This window comes from Muscardinus avellanarius (genome assembly GCF_963383645.1).
Source record: "Muscardinus avellanarius genome assembly, chromosome: 21".
Taxonomy (NCBI): Eukaryota; Metazoa; Chordata; class Mammalia; order Rodentia; family Gliridae; genus Muscardinus; species Muscardinus avellanarius.
The window spans coordinates 44,149-61,894 of record NC_137807.1 but is presented as its reverse complement, the minus strand read 5'-3'; the positions used below and the strand labels follow the sequence as shown (position 1 = coordinate 61,894).

At 48.3% G+C, this 17,746-nt stretch overlaps 1 protein-coding gene across 1 annotated transcript in view; it reads left to right on the top strand.

Annotated features, from left to right (window-relative positions):
* ACAD10 (acyl-CoA dehydrogenase family member 10) overlaps positions 1-17,393 on the top strand; it is a gene marked incomplete at both ends in the record, with an annotated part of 49,816 nt that extends 32,423 nt beyond the window's left edge. The window contains 9 exons of the mRNA XM_080717355.1: positions 598-998; positions 2,465-2,605; positions 4,589-4,726; positions 4,824-4,914; positions 8,022-8,180; positions 9,531-9,703; positions 12,150-12,293; positions 14,924-15,001; positions 17,253-17,393. Of these exons, the coding sequence (XP_080573481.1) occupies positions 598-998; positions 2,465-2,605; positions 4,589-4,726; positions 4,824-4,914; positions 8,022-8,180; positions 9,531-9,703; positions 12,150-12,293; positions 14,924-15,001; positions 17,253-17,393 (1,466 nt within the window). The remainder of the gene's footprint in view (positions 1-597; positions 999-2,464; positions 2,606-4,588; positions 4,727-4,823; positions 4,915-8,021; positions 8,181-9,530; positions 9,704-12,149; positions 12,294-14,923; positions 15,002-17,252) is intronic.
* Between the last annotated feature and the right edge of the window lie 353 nt (positions 17,394-17,746).

Here is a 17,746-nt window from a genome sequence, read left to right as displayed (position 1 = left end):
AAAGACATTCTGCCACTCAGCTATACTCCAGCTCTGTTTTTTAAATTTTGAAACAGGGTCTCACAAAATGACCACGTGCTGACCTCCTGCGATCCTCCTGTTTCAGTGTCCCCACTATAGCGATTACAGGTGTGCACCACTGTGCCCAGCTCATTTGCTTCTTTCTTTCTTTCTTTCTTTCTTTCTTTCTTTCTTTCTTTCTTTCTTTCTTTCTTTTTCTTTCTTTCTTTCTTTGCGGTACTCGGGATGGAACCCAGGGGCATTCTACCTCCGAGCTATACCCCCAGCCCTATTTTTTGTTCTTTATTTTGAAACAGGTTCTCGCTGAGTTGCAAAGGGCCTCACTTAGTAATAGCTAAGGCTGTCCTCAAACCACTATCCTCCTGTCTCAGCCTCTGGAATGCTGGGATTACAAGTGTGCGCCACCACGCCTGGCTCATTTGCCTATTTCTTATGTGGAATCTGGGATGCAGGCAGGTTTCCTGTCTTGGCTGCTGGTGACATTAACAGGGTGCTGATAGAATAACAAAAGTAGTGTATGTCCAATCATCATGAAGGGTTTGCTAGAAGTATTTATTTATTTTTCATTCTTCTTAGGGCAAGCAAGCTCAGCAATGGCTGCACAAAGTGGAAAGCTGACTGAATTTATCTCCAACCTGGCATGGGAGTTTGCAATCAAAGAAGGGTTCCGGGTTTTCAAAGAGATGCCGGCTGCCAAACCGTTAACAAGGTCGTACCACATGTGGGCTGGTCCACAGCCCCGGCTGAGCCCCACAGGTACCAGGGGTTATAGCTCTGGACCTGAGGCTTCCCCAGCTCGGGCCTCAAAGGGAACTCTGGTCATCTCTCCAGAGGGCCTCTCCCCGCCTGTCAGGGAGCTTTATCACCAGCTGCGGCGGTTTATGGAGCAGCATGTATATCCCTTGGAGCCAGAACTGCAGAGACACCAGGCCTCAGAGGGCCGGTGGAGCCCTTCCCCGCTGATAGAGGACCTCAAGGTGAGACCTGGTTAACATGGTGCACCCTCCCCGCTCCTGCTGGGTTCATCAGAAAACTAGAGAGAGCAGCTGAATTCTATTTTGACCAACCAAGAAACAATGAATGGACTTGGAGGAAACGACATGGTAGCCAAAGATTCAGTGTGTACCCCACACACGACACAAGCCAGCACCACTAGCTACATGCTTGCCTCGGACATGTGGGTGGATACACACAGAAGCCCTGCTCAGCCCTCCGGTCTCCTTCCCAGCAAGGAGACAAGAGGTCTGAGCAGAATTATCTTGACTTTCCATTATCATCAGGAAAAGCCAGCTCCCGTTACTTGGTTCGGTTTGATTTGGTGCTGGTAGTTGAACCCAGGGGCATTCTACCTTTGAGCTACACCCACAGCCTTTTTTATTTTTTATTATTTGAAATAGTGTCTTGCTAAGTTGCTGAAACTGGCCTCAAACTTGGGATCCTCCTGTCTCAGCCTCCCAGGGAGCTGGGACTCCAGGCATTTGTCACCGCACCCAGTGGGAACAGTGTTTTCAAGATAGAAGACAATGGGTGCTCCCTCATCCCACGGGAGCAGGGTCCTGGCGTGACTGCTCAGACCCAACCTCGTGTGAGCCTCCAGGCAGCCTGGTCCCCTCCATCGCTGAACCTCGTTCTCTCATCTGCCCGTCCAGTCTAAGCGCCACAGAGAACCTTTTCCCCTCGAGTCCTTCTTTCCTTTAGGCAGCTGCCGCCTGTTTCTTGGCTGCTCAGTAGCTAAGTACTCCTGACAGAGGAGGAGAGTGGTCACCTCCCAGGCTCAGAGGGAGGGAGATCTTTTTATTGGCCCTAAAAAGCAATTGGGGAGCCAGGTGTGGTGATGCACACCTACAATCCTAGTACTGGGGAGGCTGAGACAGAAGAATTTCCGGTTCAGAGCCAGCCTCAGCAACTTAGCGAGGCACTCAGAAACTGAACAAGACCCTATTTCCAAATCAAAAATAAAATAAGGCTGGGAGATGGAGCTCAGAGTTAGAATGCCCCTGGGTTCAATCCCTAGCACCACAAAAATAAAAGCAGCCGGGGCTGCAGCCAGAGGTATTGGGCCCGGCCCCAGCAGGGCGCAGAACGATCCTGCATTCTCCTCTGTTCCTCGGGTGCGTTCTGTTGAGATTCATGACCATGGAAACGCTGTTCCTGGTGAAATGTGCCTGCGTGGGGCGTCTGGGATACAGGGAGAGCGGGGAGGGAGCTGACTGCCCTTCACTCGCAGCGCGTGGGCATTCCCTGGGACCTTCTGGGTGCATCCACCTGCATGTCCGAGGCAAATATGTAGCTAATGGTGCTGGCTTGTGTCATGTGTTGGGTACACACTGAATCTTTGGCTACCACGTCGTTTCCTCCAAGTCCATCCATTGTGTTTCTTGGTTGGTCAAAATAGAATTCAGCTGCTCTCTCTAGTTTTCTGATTTTTTTTCTCCCGTGACAGGAGAAAGCCAAGGCTGAAGGACTCTGGAATCTTTTCCTACCCTTGGAGGCTGACCCTGAGAAGAAGTATGGCGCAGGACTCACGAACATGGAGTACGCACATCTGTGTGAAGTCATGGGCATGTCTCTGTATGCCCCGGAGGTACCTTCGCTGATGTTTGCCCAGCATTCAAGAACGCCTGGCCCGAGAGAGCATCGCCCCACTCCTTTATCCAACTCTAGAGAGTTTGCTCGGGAGGGAGGGTGGCGGCATCTGGCTGGAGCCTGAGCAAGAAAGCAGCTCTGGGAGGGGGGTCACCCAGGGATGAGTCCAGACCCCTGCTCCAGGGCCTTCCTCTCAAAAAGGGGGTCCACGGCTGGATGCCTGGGAACCTGAGATTCGATTGCAAAGTGTTATGTGGCCAGGCATGCTGGTATACGTGTACTTAGGGAGGCTGAGACAGGAGGATCGCAGGTTTGAAGCCAGCTTCAGCAACTTAGTGAGGCCCTCTGCAATTTAGTGATACTCTGTTTCAAAATAAAAAAAAATAAAATAGGGCTGGAGGTGAGACCCTGTTTCCAAATATAAAATATATTTAAAAAAAAAAAGGTCTGGCCGGGCGTGGTGGCGCACGCTTGTAATCCCCGCGCTTGGGAGGCACAGACAGGAGGATCGCGCAGGTTTGAAGCCAGCCGCGCACGCTGACTTAAGAGACCCTGTTTCCAAATAAAAATGTAAAAAAAAAAAAAATATAGTTCTGGGAGTAGCCTGGAGGTAGAAGGACTTCCAGGAACCCCAGTACCACCAAAAAAAAAAAAAAAAAAAAAAAATGCTGGGCATGGTGGTGCACACTCGCAATCCCAGTACTTGGGAGGCTGAGACAGGAGTATTGCACAGGTTCAAAGCCAGCCTCAGCTGCTTAGTGACGCCCTTTGCTACTCAGTGAGACCCTGTTTCAAATTAAAGAATAAAAAATAGGGCTGGGGTGTAGGTCAGGTAGAATGCCCCTGGGTTCCATCCCCAGTACCACAAAATAAATAAAAATATAAATAAATAAAATAAAAATAAAGTATAGCTAGGAGTATAGCTCAGAGATAGAATGCCCCAGGTTCAATCCCCAGTGCCCTGTACACATTTTAAAAAATTGTGTGTCTGGGCATTTCCTGGAAAGAGGAAGAACTTTCATAAGTTGTCAGAGAGTCTCATGTGGACAGGGTCCTGTTGCACTAGTTGTAGGGAATTCAGAGTGTATGTGTGTGTGTGTGTACACGTGTGTGTGTGTGTGTGTGTGTGTGTGTGTGTGTGTGTGTGTTTTGCCGGGCGTGGTGGTGCACACTTGTAATCCCTGCGCTTGGGAGGCTGAGACAGGAGGATCGCACAGGTTCGAAGCCAGCCTCAGCTACTTAGTGAGGCTCTCAGCAACTTAGTGAGATCCTGTTTCCAAATAAAGTATAAAATAGGTCTGGGAGTATAGCCCGGAGGTAGAAAACCTCTGGGTTCTACCCCAGTACCACAAAAAAAAAAAGTGTGTGTGTGTGTGTGTGTGTGTGTGTGTGTGTGTGTGTGTGTGTATGTTGGTGGTACTAGGGTTCCTGGAAACCCTTCTATCACTATTTTTTTTTTTTTTACTTTAAAACAATGTCTCACTGAGTTGCAGAGGGCCTCACTAAATAGCTGAGGCTGTCTGAACAGTGATCCTCCTTTTCACCCTCCCAAATGCTGGGATTACAAGCAGGGGCCACCACACTTGGCTCCTAGCCTGATTTTTTATTCTTTTTTTTTGGCGGGTCTGAGGATGGAACCCAGGGGCATTCAACCTCCAAGCTACACCCTATGCCCTATTTTTTATTCTTTAATTTGAAACAGTGTCTCACTAAATTGCAGAGGGCCTCACTAAGTAGCTGAGGCTGTCTGAGACCTGCGATCCTCCAGTCTCAGCCTCCCGAATGCTGGGATTATAAGCGTGCGCCACCCTGCCCGGCTGATTTTTTATTTGTTTTGAAATAGAGTCTAAGTTGCAGAGAGCCTCATGAAGTAGCTGAGGCTGGCCACGAACCTGCAATCCTCCTGTAGAATATCCCTGGGTTCCATTTGAAGCTTTGAACAAGGCTGGGGAGCCACCATTGTGCTCTTTTTCCTTCTCAGGTATTTAACTGTTCTGCTCCGGACACCGGGAACATGGAGCTTCTGGTGCGATACGGTTCTGAGGAGCAGAAAGCTCGCTGGCTGACTCCTCTGCTGGAGGGCAGGGCCCGCTCCTGTTTCGCCATGACTGAGCCCCAGGTATCTCACTGGGTTGCCCCCCTTGCAGGCCCCATCTGGCTCCGCCCCCAGGGAACACAGGAAGCGGCAGCCCTAATCTGCGTGTGCTTCTGAGCAGGTCGCCTCGTCAGATGCCACGAACATCGAGGCTTCCATCAGAGAGGAGGATGGCTTCTATGTCATACATGGTCACAAGTGGTGGATCTCAGGTATCCGGCCTGAAATTTGTTCTTAAAGTCCACAACAGGTCAGCCTGTCTGCATCCTTAAGCGTGTCTCTGGACGTTTGGTAGGAGCTAGCTTTTTTCTCACTGATACACAGGAGATTCTGTCTCTGTGCTCCCAGCAAAAGCAACAGGCCTTAGGGTATGAGGAGCATTCATATGTTACAGTTTGGGAGAATATGGTTGTGGGGAAACTCTTCGCCGGGAACCTCTGCGAGGGTCCCGGACACACTTTCCCCCAACCCATAACAAAACCCCAAACGACCAAAACCAGAAAAACCACGGGTTCTTGTCCTAAGCTAAGAATAAGTATGCATAGCTTGGGCAGTTGCTGAAGATTTAAAGAAGTTTATTAAAAAGATAGAAATACAGAAAATAGAAATACAGAAAATAGTTACAGCCCCATACCAAAATGGCATGAGGGGGGAGGGTGGGTGTGCTGTTTGGTGGGGGAGGCACCATCCAGTGACTACACTTGTGCACATGACTCTAGGATTCCCCCCCCTTTTTTTGGATACTGGGGATTAAGTCCAGGGGCATTCTGCCTATAAGCTATAACCCAGCCCTTTTTTATTTTTTATTTATTTTGATGGTACTGGGGTTCCTGGAAACCCTTCTAACCTCCGGGCTACACTCCCAGACCTATTTTATATTTTTATTTGGAAACAGGGTCTCTTAAACCAGCTGAGGCTGGCTTCGAACCTGTGCGATCCTCCTGTCTCTGCCTCCCAAGCGCGAGGATTACAATCGTGCGCCACCATGCCTGGCCTTTTTTATTTTTTAATTTATTTAATTTTCTTTTGTGTGTGTGGTACTGGGGATTGAACACAGAGAAATTCTGCCTCCGAGCTACACCCTCAGCCTGAATTTTTATTCTTTATTTTGAAACAAGGTCTCACTAAGTTGCAGAGGGTCTCACTAAGTAGCTGAGGCTGGCCACAAACCGCAGTCCTCCTGTCTTGGCCTCCCAAGTACTGGGATTACAAGTGTGCGTCACCACACCTAGCTCCTTTTTTTCCTTTGTTTGTTTGTTTGTTTGTTTGTTGGTGGTACTGGGGATGGAACCCAGGGGCCTTCTACCTCCGGGCTACACTCCCAGACCTATTTTATATTTTATTTGGAAACAGGGTCTCTTAAACCAGCTGAGGCTGGCTTCGAACCTGTGCGATCCTCCTGTCTCAGCCTCCCAAGTGCCGGGATTACAAACGTACGCCACCATGCCCGGCTTGTTTGTCTTTGTGGCACTGGGGATTGAACCCAGAGGCCTTGTACCTCTAGGCTAAACCCCTAACCTGATTTTATTTCTTATTTGGAAACAGGGTCTCACTAAGTTGCAGAGGGCCTCACATGGTTGCTGAGGCTGGCCACAAACCTGTGATCCTCCTATCTCAGCCTGTTTCAAAATAAAGAATAAAAAATAGGGCTGGGGGCATAGCTCAGAGTTAGAATACTCCTGGGTTCCATCTTCAGTACAGAAAAAAGAAAAAAAAGATGTGCTTGATTTTGAGGCTTGTGCCCTAAGCCACTGTGTACGCAACCTCTTGAGGCAGAGCATACAGGTCGTCAGGGGTGAAGTAGCAGCTTGTCTCTAAATTGTATTTTCAGCTCCAATCTGATGCTTCTGTGTGTGTGGTACTGGGGATTCGACCCAAGAACCTTCCACCTCCCAGCCTCATCACCAGCCTTTTTTTGCCTTTTTTTTTTTTTTTTTTTTTTTTTTGAGACAAGGTCTCACTAAGTTGCCGAGAGTCTCACTATGTTACTGAGGCTGGCTTCAAAACTACAGTCCTGCCAGGCTTAGTGGTGCATCCTTGTAATCCCAGCATTTGGGAGGCTGAGACAATAGGATCCTGGTTTCCAGCCAGTCTCAGCTACTTAGTGAGGCCATCCACAATTCAGAGAGACCCTGTTTCAAAAATTAAAAATTAGGGCTGGGGGTGTAGCTTGGAGGATTAATGCCCCTGGGTTCCATCTCCAGTACCGCATAAAAACAACAAAAAACAAACAAAAAACAAAGCTACAATCCTCCAACCAAGCCTGGTAACACATGTCACATGGTGACAAGCTTGTAATCCCAGTACTTAGGAGCTGAGACAGGAGGATAGAGGTTCTCGGCCAGCCTCAGCTACTTTGTGAGGCTTTCTGCAACTTAGTGAGACCTTGTTTCAAAAATAAAGAATAAAAAATAGGGCTGGGATATAGCTTGAAAGTAAAATGCTCTTGGGTTCAAATCTCTAGTACCACAAAATAAAAGAAACTGAGATCCTCCTGTCTCAGCCTCCCGAATGTTGGGATTACATGCATGAGCCACCACATCCAGCTAGAGAATATTTTTGTGTGTGTCTGATACTGGGAATTGAATCCAGGGGTTCTACCTCCAAGGTACACCCCCAACCCTTTTTTGTTTGTTTTGAAATTAATAATAATAATAATAACAATAATAATAATAATCAGATTAATTTATAACCAACCTCCAACAACATGTTATTACTAGACAGGAATGATGGATTGGGCTGTTCTAGAAACAAATAACTATGAGCCGGGCATGGTGGCGGCGCACGCTTGTCATCCCAGCATTTGGGAGGCTGAGACCTGGAGGATCACAGTTCGCAGACAGCCTCAGTTACTTAGAGAGGTCCTCTGCAACTCAGTGAGACCCGGTTTCAAAATAAAGAATAAAAAAATAGAGCAGGGGGTGTAGCTCGGAGGTAGAATGCCCCTGGGTTCCATCCCAAGACCCGCAAAAAAAAAAAAAATGGAAACAAATAACTAAAAATAGCACGTTGAGTTTTAGCTGTTCTCATCAGCTTTTCCACTAGCTACATTGCTGAGTCTTGGGAAATTGCTGAGGTTGGTCTTGAACCTGCAATCTTTCCGTCTCAGCCTCCCAGGTACTGGGATTACAGGTGTGTGTCCCCATGCCTCACTGGGACAGAGCCCAGTTTGCTTTCTTTTCCAGTCCGGATCCTGCCCATGCTCATCTGATCTTACGAAGTCTAGCAGAGTTCTCACTACATGCTAGTCTTGCCTTTCCTGGGCCAGGGCTGCATGTGGCATCAGCTGATAGGGCCTGTCTCTCTCCCTTTCTGGCAGGCATCCTGGATCCTCGCTGCCAACTCTGCGTGTTTATGGGGAAAACGGACCCACAGGCCCCGAGACACCAGCAGCAGTCCATGCTCTTGGTTCCCATGGATACCCCGGGGATAAAAGTTGTCCGGCCTCTGACAGTGTATGGGCTGGAGGATGCTCCAGGTCAGACCTTCCAGGATGGGTCACTCGTGCGTGCGATCCTGGTCTTTGGGAACAGCTCTGGGTGGGGCTCGAGTCTAGGATTTGCTACATGGAAGGGTCTGATGACATTTGGAGGGACACATGGTCCTACATTTCGTTTCTTCAATGCATATCAGCCACGTAACAGATCTCAGGCAGAACTTTAAATTATTTTTTCCTTTTCTGCGCTTAGAAGAAAAACAAGGAAGCTGCGCAGGCGCAGGGCAGAGACAGAGTGTTCTGTGGACCTGCTGTTCTGCGCCCCAGCTGGCACAGTGGCCTGTGGGCCGTAGCTCCGGTAGGGTCCTCTCATGGGTTGTTCTCCACTAATAGTGGTTTCTACCCATGGTTACTTCTGCATGTTTGCATAAAAGAAATGGCAAAGTGTTCCTCTGCCATTATAAGTCAGCAAGTGGTTCCTTAGATGTGCACGGTGGTACATGCCTGTAATCTCAGTACTTGGGTGGCTGAGACAAGAAGATTGCAGATTCTAAGTCAGTCTCAGCAGCTTAGTGAGATAGACCCTCAGCAACTAAGTGAGACCCTGTTTCAAAAAAAAAAAAAATAGATAGGCATGGTAGCCCACACCTATAATTATAGTACTTGGGATGCTGAGACAGGGAGATTTCAGGTTTGGGGACAGCCTCAGCAAATATGGAGACTCTCATCAATCTAGTGAGACCCTGTTTTAAAAAAATATATAAAAACAGTAGGGCTTGGAGTGTAGGTCAGAGACACAATGCCCCTGAGTTCAGTTCCCAGTACCACATACATACACAGAAAAATAAAAAATAAAATAGAGTTGGGGGTATAACTTGAAGAATACCCTTAGGTTCAATTCCCAATAGCATAGTAAAATAAAATATGGCTGGGGTGTAGCTCAGAGGTAGAATGCTCCAGGTTCAATCCCTAGTAACATTAAATAATAAATAATTCAGTGATTCATTTACCATCTTTATGAATGTGTGTGTGTGTGTGTGTGTGTGTGTGTGTGTTACTGGGGATTGAACCCAGGGGCATTCTATCTCAGTGCTGCCTCCAGCCATATTTTATTTTTATTTTGAAACAAGAGTCTTGCTAGGTTGTAAGTCTGCACCCTCCTGTCTCAGCCCCCAAGTACTGGTCTTAACAGATGTGCCCCCACCGTGCCCAGCTCTCCTCCATCTTTAATAGGCTCCTCTTGCCCTCCGTCCTCCTTTAGCCATGACCTAGTTAGAAGGCCAAATAATGGGCAGCAATTTTGCCAGCAAATAACCCAGATGGAGGTGAGGAAGAACAGCGTCTAAGGAAGAGCGAGCGCCCGTCACTCAGGGGTATGTTCGGGTCTTTCAGGTGGCCACGGTGAAGTTCGATTCGAGCATGTGCGTGTGCCCAAGGAGAACATGGTCCTGGGCCCTGGCCGCGGCTTTGAGATTGCCCAGGGCCGGCTGGGGCCTGGCCGGATACACCACTGCATGAGGCTGATAGGGTTCTCCGAGAGGGCCCTGGCGCTCATGAAGGCCCGCGTGAGTGCCCCTCGCCCCCATGCCCGCCGCGCCCCGCTGTTTGCTGTGCTGCTGGGCTTCAAGTCCTAGCGCTTTTCTGAGAGCAGACCTCGCAGGTGAAGCTGGTGATGCTCTTGTCAAGAAGTCACATCCCTGTCTGCTTTGCATCTGCAACTTTTGCAGCAGCTTGATATTCAGAGCAGGATGGACCCTCCTCCATCAAGGTGACCAAAAATGAAGCCGGGCGTGGTGGTGCACACTTGTCATCCCAGCATTTGGGAGGCTGAGACCGGAGGATCACAGGTTCAAAGCCAGCCTCAGCTACTTAGTGAGGCCCTCTGCAACTCAGTGAGACCCTGTTTCAAAATAAAGAATAAAAAGTAGGGTTGGGGGTGTAGCTCAGAAGTAGAATGCCCCAGATTCCATCCCCAGTACCACCACCAAAAAAAAAAAAAAAAAAAAAAAAAAAATTACTAAAAATGAAAGGCCAATAGGCCCTGTGGCAGTCAAGAGCAGAGTTTCCAGGCCCAAAGGGAAACATGCTGCCGAGATAACCTCTGCGCTCCTAGCACATATGGAAAAATCAGCCATCAGCCAGGTATGGTGGCGCACACTTGTAATCCCAGTACTTGGGAGGCTGAGACAGGAGGATCGCAGGTTCAAAGCCAGCCTCAGTGAGGCCCTCTGAAACTTAGTGAGACCCTATTTCAAAATAAAGTATTAAAAATAGGGCTGGGGCCAGGCATGGTGGTGTACCCTTGTAATCCCAGCATTTGGGATGCTGAGATCGGAGGATCACAGGTTCAAAGCCAGCCTCAGCTACTTAGTGAGGCCCTCTGCAACTTAGACCCTCTTTCAAAATAAAGAATAAAAAATAGGACCGGGTGTATAGCTCGGAGGTTGAACGCCCCTCGTTCTATTCCTAGACCCACCCAAAAAGGAATAAGAAAAAATAGGGCTGAGAGCCAGGCATGGTGGCACATGCTTATAAATCCCAGCATATGGGATGCTGAGACAGGAGGGTCACAGGTTCAAAGCCAGCCTCAGCTACTTAGTGAGGCCCTCAGCAGCTTTGTGTACCCCGGTTTCAAACTAAAGAATTAAAAAGTAGGGCTAGAGCCGGGCGTGGTGGCGCACGCTTGTAATCCCCGCGCTTGGGAGGCAGCGACAGGAGGATCGCGCAGGTTCGAAGCCAGCCGCACGCGCTGGCTTAGGAGACCCTGTTTCCAAATAAAAATGTAAAAATAGGTCTGGGAGTGTAGCCCAGAGGTAGAAGGGCTTCCAGGAACCCCAGTACCACCAAAAAAACAAACAAAAACAAAAAGTAGGGCTAGAGGTATAGCTTGGAGGTAGAATGCCCCTGGGTTCAATTCCCAGTACCACAAAAATAAATAAATAAAATCCCACTGCAGGCTGGGCATGGTGGCTCATGCTTGTAATACCAGTACTTGAGAGGCTGAGATAGGAGGATTGTAGTTAGACTGTCATAAACCTATCAAGACCATGTTTCAAAACAATGAAATAGGGCTGGAGGTATATCTTGGAGACCCCTGGGTTCAATCTCCAGCCCCCCTCCCCCATCCACATCCCTTGCAGGTAAGGCAGCCTGTGCCTCCCTGGCTTTGTTTGCTGTGGTGTTCTGGGGACAGGGGCAGCCATAGTCAAGAGGGGGTACCTTCCCCTTATCACGAGGCTCCCCCTGTTTGCTCCCTGATTCCTACAAGTAGCCTTGGGTGAGTGCTGGCCCAGATCCAAAAGAAGGGCGTGGTGGGCACGCTTGTCATCCCAGCATTCCAGAGGATCTCGGTTCGTGACCAGCCTCAGCTACTTAGGAGGCCCTTCGCAACTCAGCGAGACCCTGTTTCAAAAATAAAAGGACATCGGGCGTGGTAGTGCATGCTTTTAATCACCGCGCTTGGGAGGCTGAGACAGTAGCTGAGAAAGCCTCGGCTACTTAGGCTCTCAGCAACATAGTGAGACCTGTTTCCAAAAAAAATATAAAATAGGTCTGGGAGTGTAGCCCAGAGGTAGAAAGCCCCTGGGTTCCACCCCCAGTACCACCAAAAAATAAATAAATAAATAAAAATAAAATAAAAGGACTAAAAAATAGGCCTGGGGGTGTAGCTTGGAGGTAGAATACCCCTGGGTTCCATCCCAGTACCGCAAAAAGAAAAAAAGAAAAAAAAAAAAAAAAAAGAAAGGCTCCTGCCTGCGCAGGGGTAAAAATTCTTGGGAGTGATTTGATTCGTCCACTTACCGAGGACTATGGCTCTAGGTGGCTCACCTGCGTGTCGTCTGCATCTGTATTCCCCCACCCCGTGGTAGAAAGCTGGCACGCTGGTGGATAAGTTGCATGTTCTCACTCTGGCCCTCCCCCTGCCATCTCCTGTGAGTGCACCCATCTCCCTCCGCAGCAGCCCAGCACCTCCCATGACCACCCTCAGCCCTGTGTCTCCTGTGTCCACAGGTGAAGTCCCGTGTGGCCTTTGGGAAACCCCTGGTGGAGCAGGGGACGGTCCTGGCAGACATTGCCCAGTCGCGGGTGGAGATCGAGCAGACCCGGCTGCTGGTGCTGAAGGCTGCCCACCTCATGGATGTGGTGGGAAATAAGGTGGAGCTGGGAGCCTGGGGGCAATGGAGGTCCTAAGGTCACAGTGCAGATACCTCTTCCTCCCTTCTCCTTCAACAAACTATCAAGAAAGAACTCGTGTGTGTGTGTGTGTGTGTGTGTGTGTGTGTGTATGCTTGCTACACAACACATCTCCAAGCTACACCACCAGCCCTATTTTATTTTTATTTTGAGACGGGGTCTTGCGAGGTGACGAGAATCCCGCTGTCATGGGTCAGCATGATTATGGGTTCTTGGCTTCCGTAAGGAAACGAATTTCAACATGAGCCAGAGACAATGGCTGAAGTTTAATTCAAGAAAAGCAGAGATACATGTTCAGGGGAAATGTGAAAGCCATCTCGAAAGCACGAGACTGACTGCGGGGAGAGAGGGGCAAGAGTGTCCGTGAGTTGCCCAGATCTGCCCCGTTTTACAGGGCCCTAGAGAGGGGGTGGTCTGGGGCACATGGGATGGCAGGCTCCTTCTTTGAAGCTTAGGGCAACAAGAGGTAGGAATTTTAAGGGCTCTTTAACAAAAGGTGAAGTTCTGTCAGGTTTTAATCACTTCAGGAATTTCTCATGTGGAGCCAGCCCATTTTGATTTAAAACTATGGGCCTAAACCAGCCTGGGCATAGTGGCGCACGCTTGTAATCCCAACATTTGGGAGGTTAAGACCGAAGGATCACAGTTCACAGACAGCCTCAGCTACTTAGTGAGGCCCTTTCAACTCAGTGAGACCCTATTTCAAAATAAAGAATAAAAATTAGGGCTGGGGGTGGGGGGATGTTCAGTCCTCAACACTACAATAAAATAAAAGTATGGGCCTGGCTTTTTTTTTTTTTGTGGTGGTACTGGGGCTCCTGGAAACCCTTCTACTTCCGGGCTACACTCCCAGACCTATTTTTATACTTTTTTATTTGGAATCAGGGTCTCTTAAGCCAGCACGGGGATTACAAGCACACCACCACGCCCGGCTGGGCCTGGTTTTTTAAGAATAAGCAAACTGTGAAAATGAAACCAAAGGCTGGGGACATAGTGACGCACACTTGTAATCTCGGCATTCGGGAGGCTGAGACAGGAGGATCCCGCAGGCTGGAAACCAGCCTCAGCTACTTAGTGAAGCCCTTTGCAACTCAGTGAGACACTGTTTCAAAATAAAGAGTAAAAAATAGGGCAGGGTTTGTAGCTCAGAGGTGGAATGCCCCTGGGTTCCATCCCCAGTACTGGAAATTAAATAAATAAATAGATGAGAGAAAGAAAGAAAGAAAAGAAAGCAAGCAAGCTGAGGTGTCACTCAAAGGTAGAATGCCCCTGGTTTCTATCCCCAGTACCGAAAAACAAACAAACAAACCAACTTTTCTTTCCTTCCCAGTCTGTCTTCTTTCTTTCTACCTAAATGAGTTTCTTCTGCCTCATCACTGCTACTTGCTGAGGCTATTCTCGAACCTGCAATCCTCCTGTCTCAGCCTCCCAAGTACTTGGATTACAAGTGTGTGCCACAACACCTTTTGAGCTCTTTTTTGAGGAGATGGTACTGGGGATGGAACCTAGGGGAATTCTACCTCTGAGCTACACCCCCAGCACTATTTTTTATTCTTTAGTTTGAAACGGGGTCTCACTAAGTGGCGGAGGACCTCACTAAGTAGCTGAGGCCAGCTATAACCTGTGATCCTCCTGTCTCAACATCCCAAATACTGGGGTTACAGGTGTGTGTCACCATGCCCAGCTATTTATTTATTTAATTTTATTCTTCCTTTTCTTTTTTCTTTTTTTTTTTTTTTGTTGCAGTACTGGAGATGCATTCTACCTCCGAGTTACACCCCCAGCCCTTTTTTTATTCTTTATTTTGAAAAAGGGTCTCACTGAGTGCAAAGGACCTCACTAAGTAGCTGAAGCTGTCTTTGAACCACGAACCTCCTGTATCAGCCTCCCAAATGCTGGGATTACAAGCGTGCACCACCATGCCCAGCTTTATTTATTTTCTTTTTAAATAGGATCTCTAAGTTGCTGAGGATTACCACAAACCTTCTTTCTTATTTTGAAACAAGGTCTCAGCCACCAGTCCCAGCTAAGACCTTGGTTTCAAAATCAAAAGGGCTAGGGTTGTAGCCTAGAGATAGAATGCTCCTGTGTTCAGTTCCCAATCCTAAGAAACAGACACACAAAACAAGAAGTAGGTGGGCTCCGCAGTAGCCTGGACCTCTCTCTGGCCTTGGTCCAGCGTTGCCGGGAGATGGAGCTGTCTGTGGCGTGGACAAAGCACATGTCCTCTGCTTCAGTGCCGTTACCAGCACTGTGCTCCCTGCGAACCAGCGTGACCCGGGGCCTCAGTGTTGAATCCTCCTGTTCTTTGTGAAGCTCTTTGCTCTGGGTTCTTTCTTTCTTTTTATTTATTTTTATTTTTTATATTTATTTTTTGGTGGTACTGGGGATGGAACCCAAGGGCCTTCTACCTCCGGGCTACACTCCCAGACCAATTTTTTTTTTTTAATATTTTTTATTTGGAAACAGGGTCTCTTAAGCCAACTGAGGCTGGCTTTGAACCTGCGCGATCCTCTTGTCTCAGCCTCCCAAGCGCGCGCCACCACGCCTGGCTCTGGGTTCCTTATAACCTCATCTCCTCCTCCCGGCAGGCTGCAGCCTTAGACATCGCCATGATCAAAATGGTGGCCCCGTCCATGGCCTGCCGCGTGATTGACCGTGCCATTCAGGTGAGCACTGACTAGGTGAGCCGCTTGGTTGGGACTGTTGGCAGCAGGTGTGAAAGGGCCTCCTGGCCTCTGTAAACCTGAATGGCTGCCTAGGGGATGGGGTTTTCCTTTTCTTCAGAACAACCCCATGCGGGGGCTCCATCCAACCTCCATGTTGATTATGGGGAAACAGGCACACAAAAGGGGTAGCTTGCCCTGCCCGGCTCACGGTGAAGAACCTGGGTCGGCCAAGCCTCCTTTTCACGGCCTAACACCTAGTCCCATGTAGAGTTTTCTGGGTAGGAGACGCCACCTTGCAGAGGAGGTGTAAGGAGTCAGGTACCCAACGATGGCATGTGGCCCCACCTGAAGTCTGCGCGAACTTTGTGTGGTGCTAGAGAGTGAATCCAGAGGCATCCTAGCTCTGAGCTATACCCCAGCCCTATCATTTATTTATTTATTTATTTATTTATTTATTTAGGTGGTACTGAGGGTGGAACCCGGAGGCTTTCTACCTCTGGGCTATACTCCCAGACCTATTTTTTATATTTTATTTTATTTATTTTTATTGGTGCATTATATTCATACAACTTATTGGGGTAAAAAACTTGTGTGTATAAACATGTACTCATCGCTGATTTAACCCCTACCCAAATACCACCCCATTCCCTCCCCGTCCCTCCCTTCCTTGCTTGGCTTAGTGATTGACTTCGATATGTTTAAGTACATTGTGTGCTTTAGAGATTTTTCTCTTCCCTCTCCTTTCTCTTCCTTTAGGTTATCTTGTTTGCTCCTCTTTTCTCCCTAACTCTCACATATTAGGGAAAGCATCTGATTTCTTATTTTTTGTGACTGATTATATTTTATTTTGAAAGAGGGTCTCACTAAGTTGCTGAGAGCCTCACTAAGTAGCTGAGGCTGGCTTTGAACCTGTGCAATCCTCTTGTCTCAGCCTCCCAAGAGCGGAGATTACAAGCGTGTGCCACCACACACTTAATTAAAAAAAATTATTTATTTATTTATTTATTTATTTATTTATTTATTTATTTATTTTGCGATACTGGGGATGGAACCCAGGGGCATTCTACCTCTGAGCTCCACCCCGGGTCCTAGTCTTTATTCTTTACTTTGAAACATGGTCTCACTGAGTTGCAAAGGGCCTCACTAAGTAGCTGAGGCTGTCCGCAAACCCGTGATCCTCCTATCTCAGCCCCTTTTAGTCCAAATGCTTGAACTACAAGCATGAGCCACCATGCCTGGCTATTATTTTTATTTTATTTTATTTATTTACATTTATTTTTTATTTTTTTATTTTTTATTTTTATTTTTTTGGTGGTACTGGGGTTCCTGGAAGCCCTTCTACCTCCGGTATACACTCCCACGGGCTACACTCCCAGACCTATTTTTTAACATTTTTATGTGGAAACAGAGTCTCTTAAGCCAGCGAGGCTGGCTCTGAACCAGCGCGATCCTCCTGTCTCCGCCTCCCAAGCGTGGGGATTACAAGCGTGCGCCACCACGCCCGGCATTTACATTTATTTTTTAATTTATATTTATTTGTTTATTTATTTTGGTGGTACTGGGGGTGGAACACAGAGGCATTCTACCTCCGGGCTATACCCGCAGCCCTTTTTTATACTAGGATCTCACTAAATTGCTGAGAGCCTCACTTAGTAGCTGAGGCTATCCGCGAACTGCGATCCTCCTGTCTCAGCCTCTCAAATGCTGCGATTACAAGCATGCACCACCATGCCTGGCTCTTATTTTTATTTTTATTTTATATTTATTTATTTATTCGGCAGTACTGGGGAAGGAACCCAGGGCATTCTACCTCCAAGCTACACCCCTAGCTCTATTTTTTATTCTTTATTTTGAAACAGGGTCTCACTGAGTTGCAGGGGGCCTCACTATGCGGCTAAGGCTGTCCTGGAACCGAGATACTCCTGTCTCAGCCTCCCAAATGCTGGGATTATAAACGTGCCACGCCCAGCTTTCTTATTTGTATTCTGGAACAGGGTCTCTCTAGGTTATGGAGAGTCTGACTACTTGCTGAGGCTATCCTCGAACCCGCAATCCTCCAGTCTCAAACTCTCAAGTACTGGGATTACGGGCGAGTGCCATCATGCCAGGCTCCAGGACATAATTTCTAACATTATCATGGGAACACCCCTGGGAAGATAGCTGTGACCCACCATCCCAGCAGGCTGTCATTCCCAGGGCCCTTGGAACAAACAGTCACTGGTCTTCCCCGCTTCCCTTCTGTGTCTGCCAGGCCTTTGGAGCAGCTGGCCTGAGCGGCGACTACCCCCTGGCCCAGTTCTTTGCCTGGGCCCGAGCACTGCGCTTTGCTGACGGCCCTGACGAGGTGCACCGGGCAACAGTGGCCAAACTGGAGCTGAAACACCGCACTTAGGCCTGCACACCTCGGGGTGGTGTCCTGCGGCGTCGGACTCCATTGGACCGCCCACAGACAGAACGCCAGTTACAATGCTATTTTGTGCCGGGGGTGGTGGCCACGCTTGTAATCCCCGCGCTTGGGAGGCTGAGACAGGAGGAGCACACAGGTCTGAGGCTAGCTTCTGCTACTTAGTGAGGCTCTCAGCAACTTAGTGAGACCCTGTTTCCAAATAAAAAATATAAAAGAGGTCTGGGAGTATAGCCTGGAGGTAGAAAGCCTCTGGGTTCCACCCCCAGTACCATGAAAATATATATATATATATATATATACTATTTTTAAAATCAGCTGTGGTGGCAAACACCTGTAAT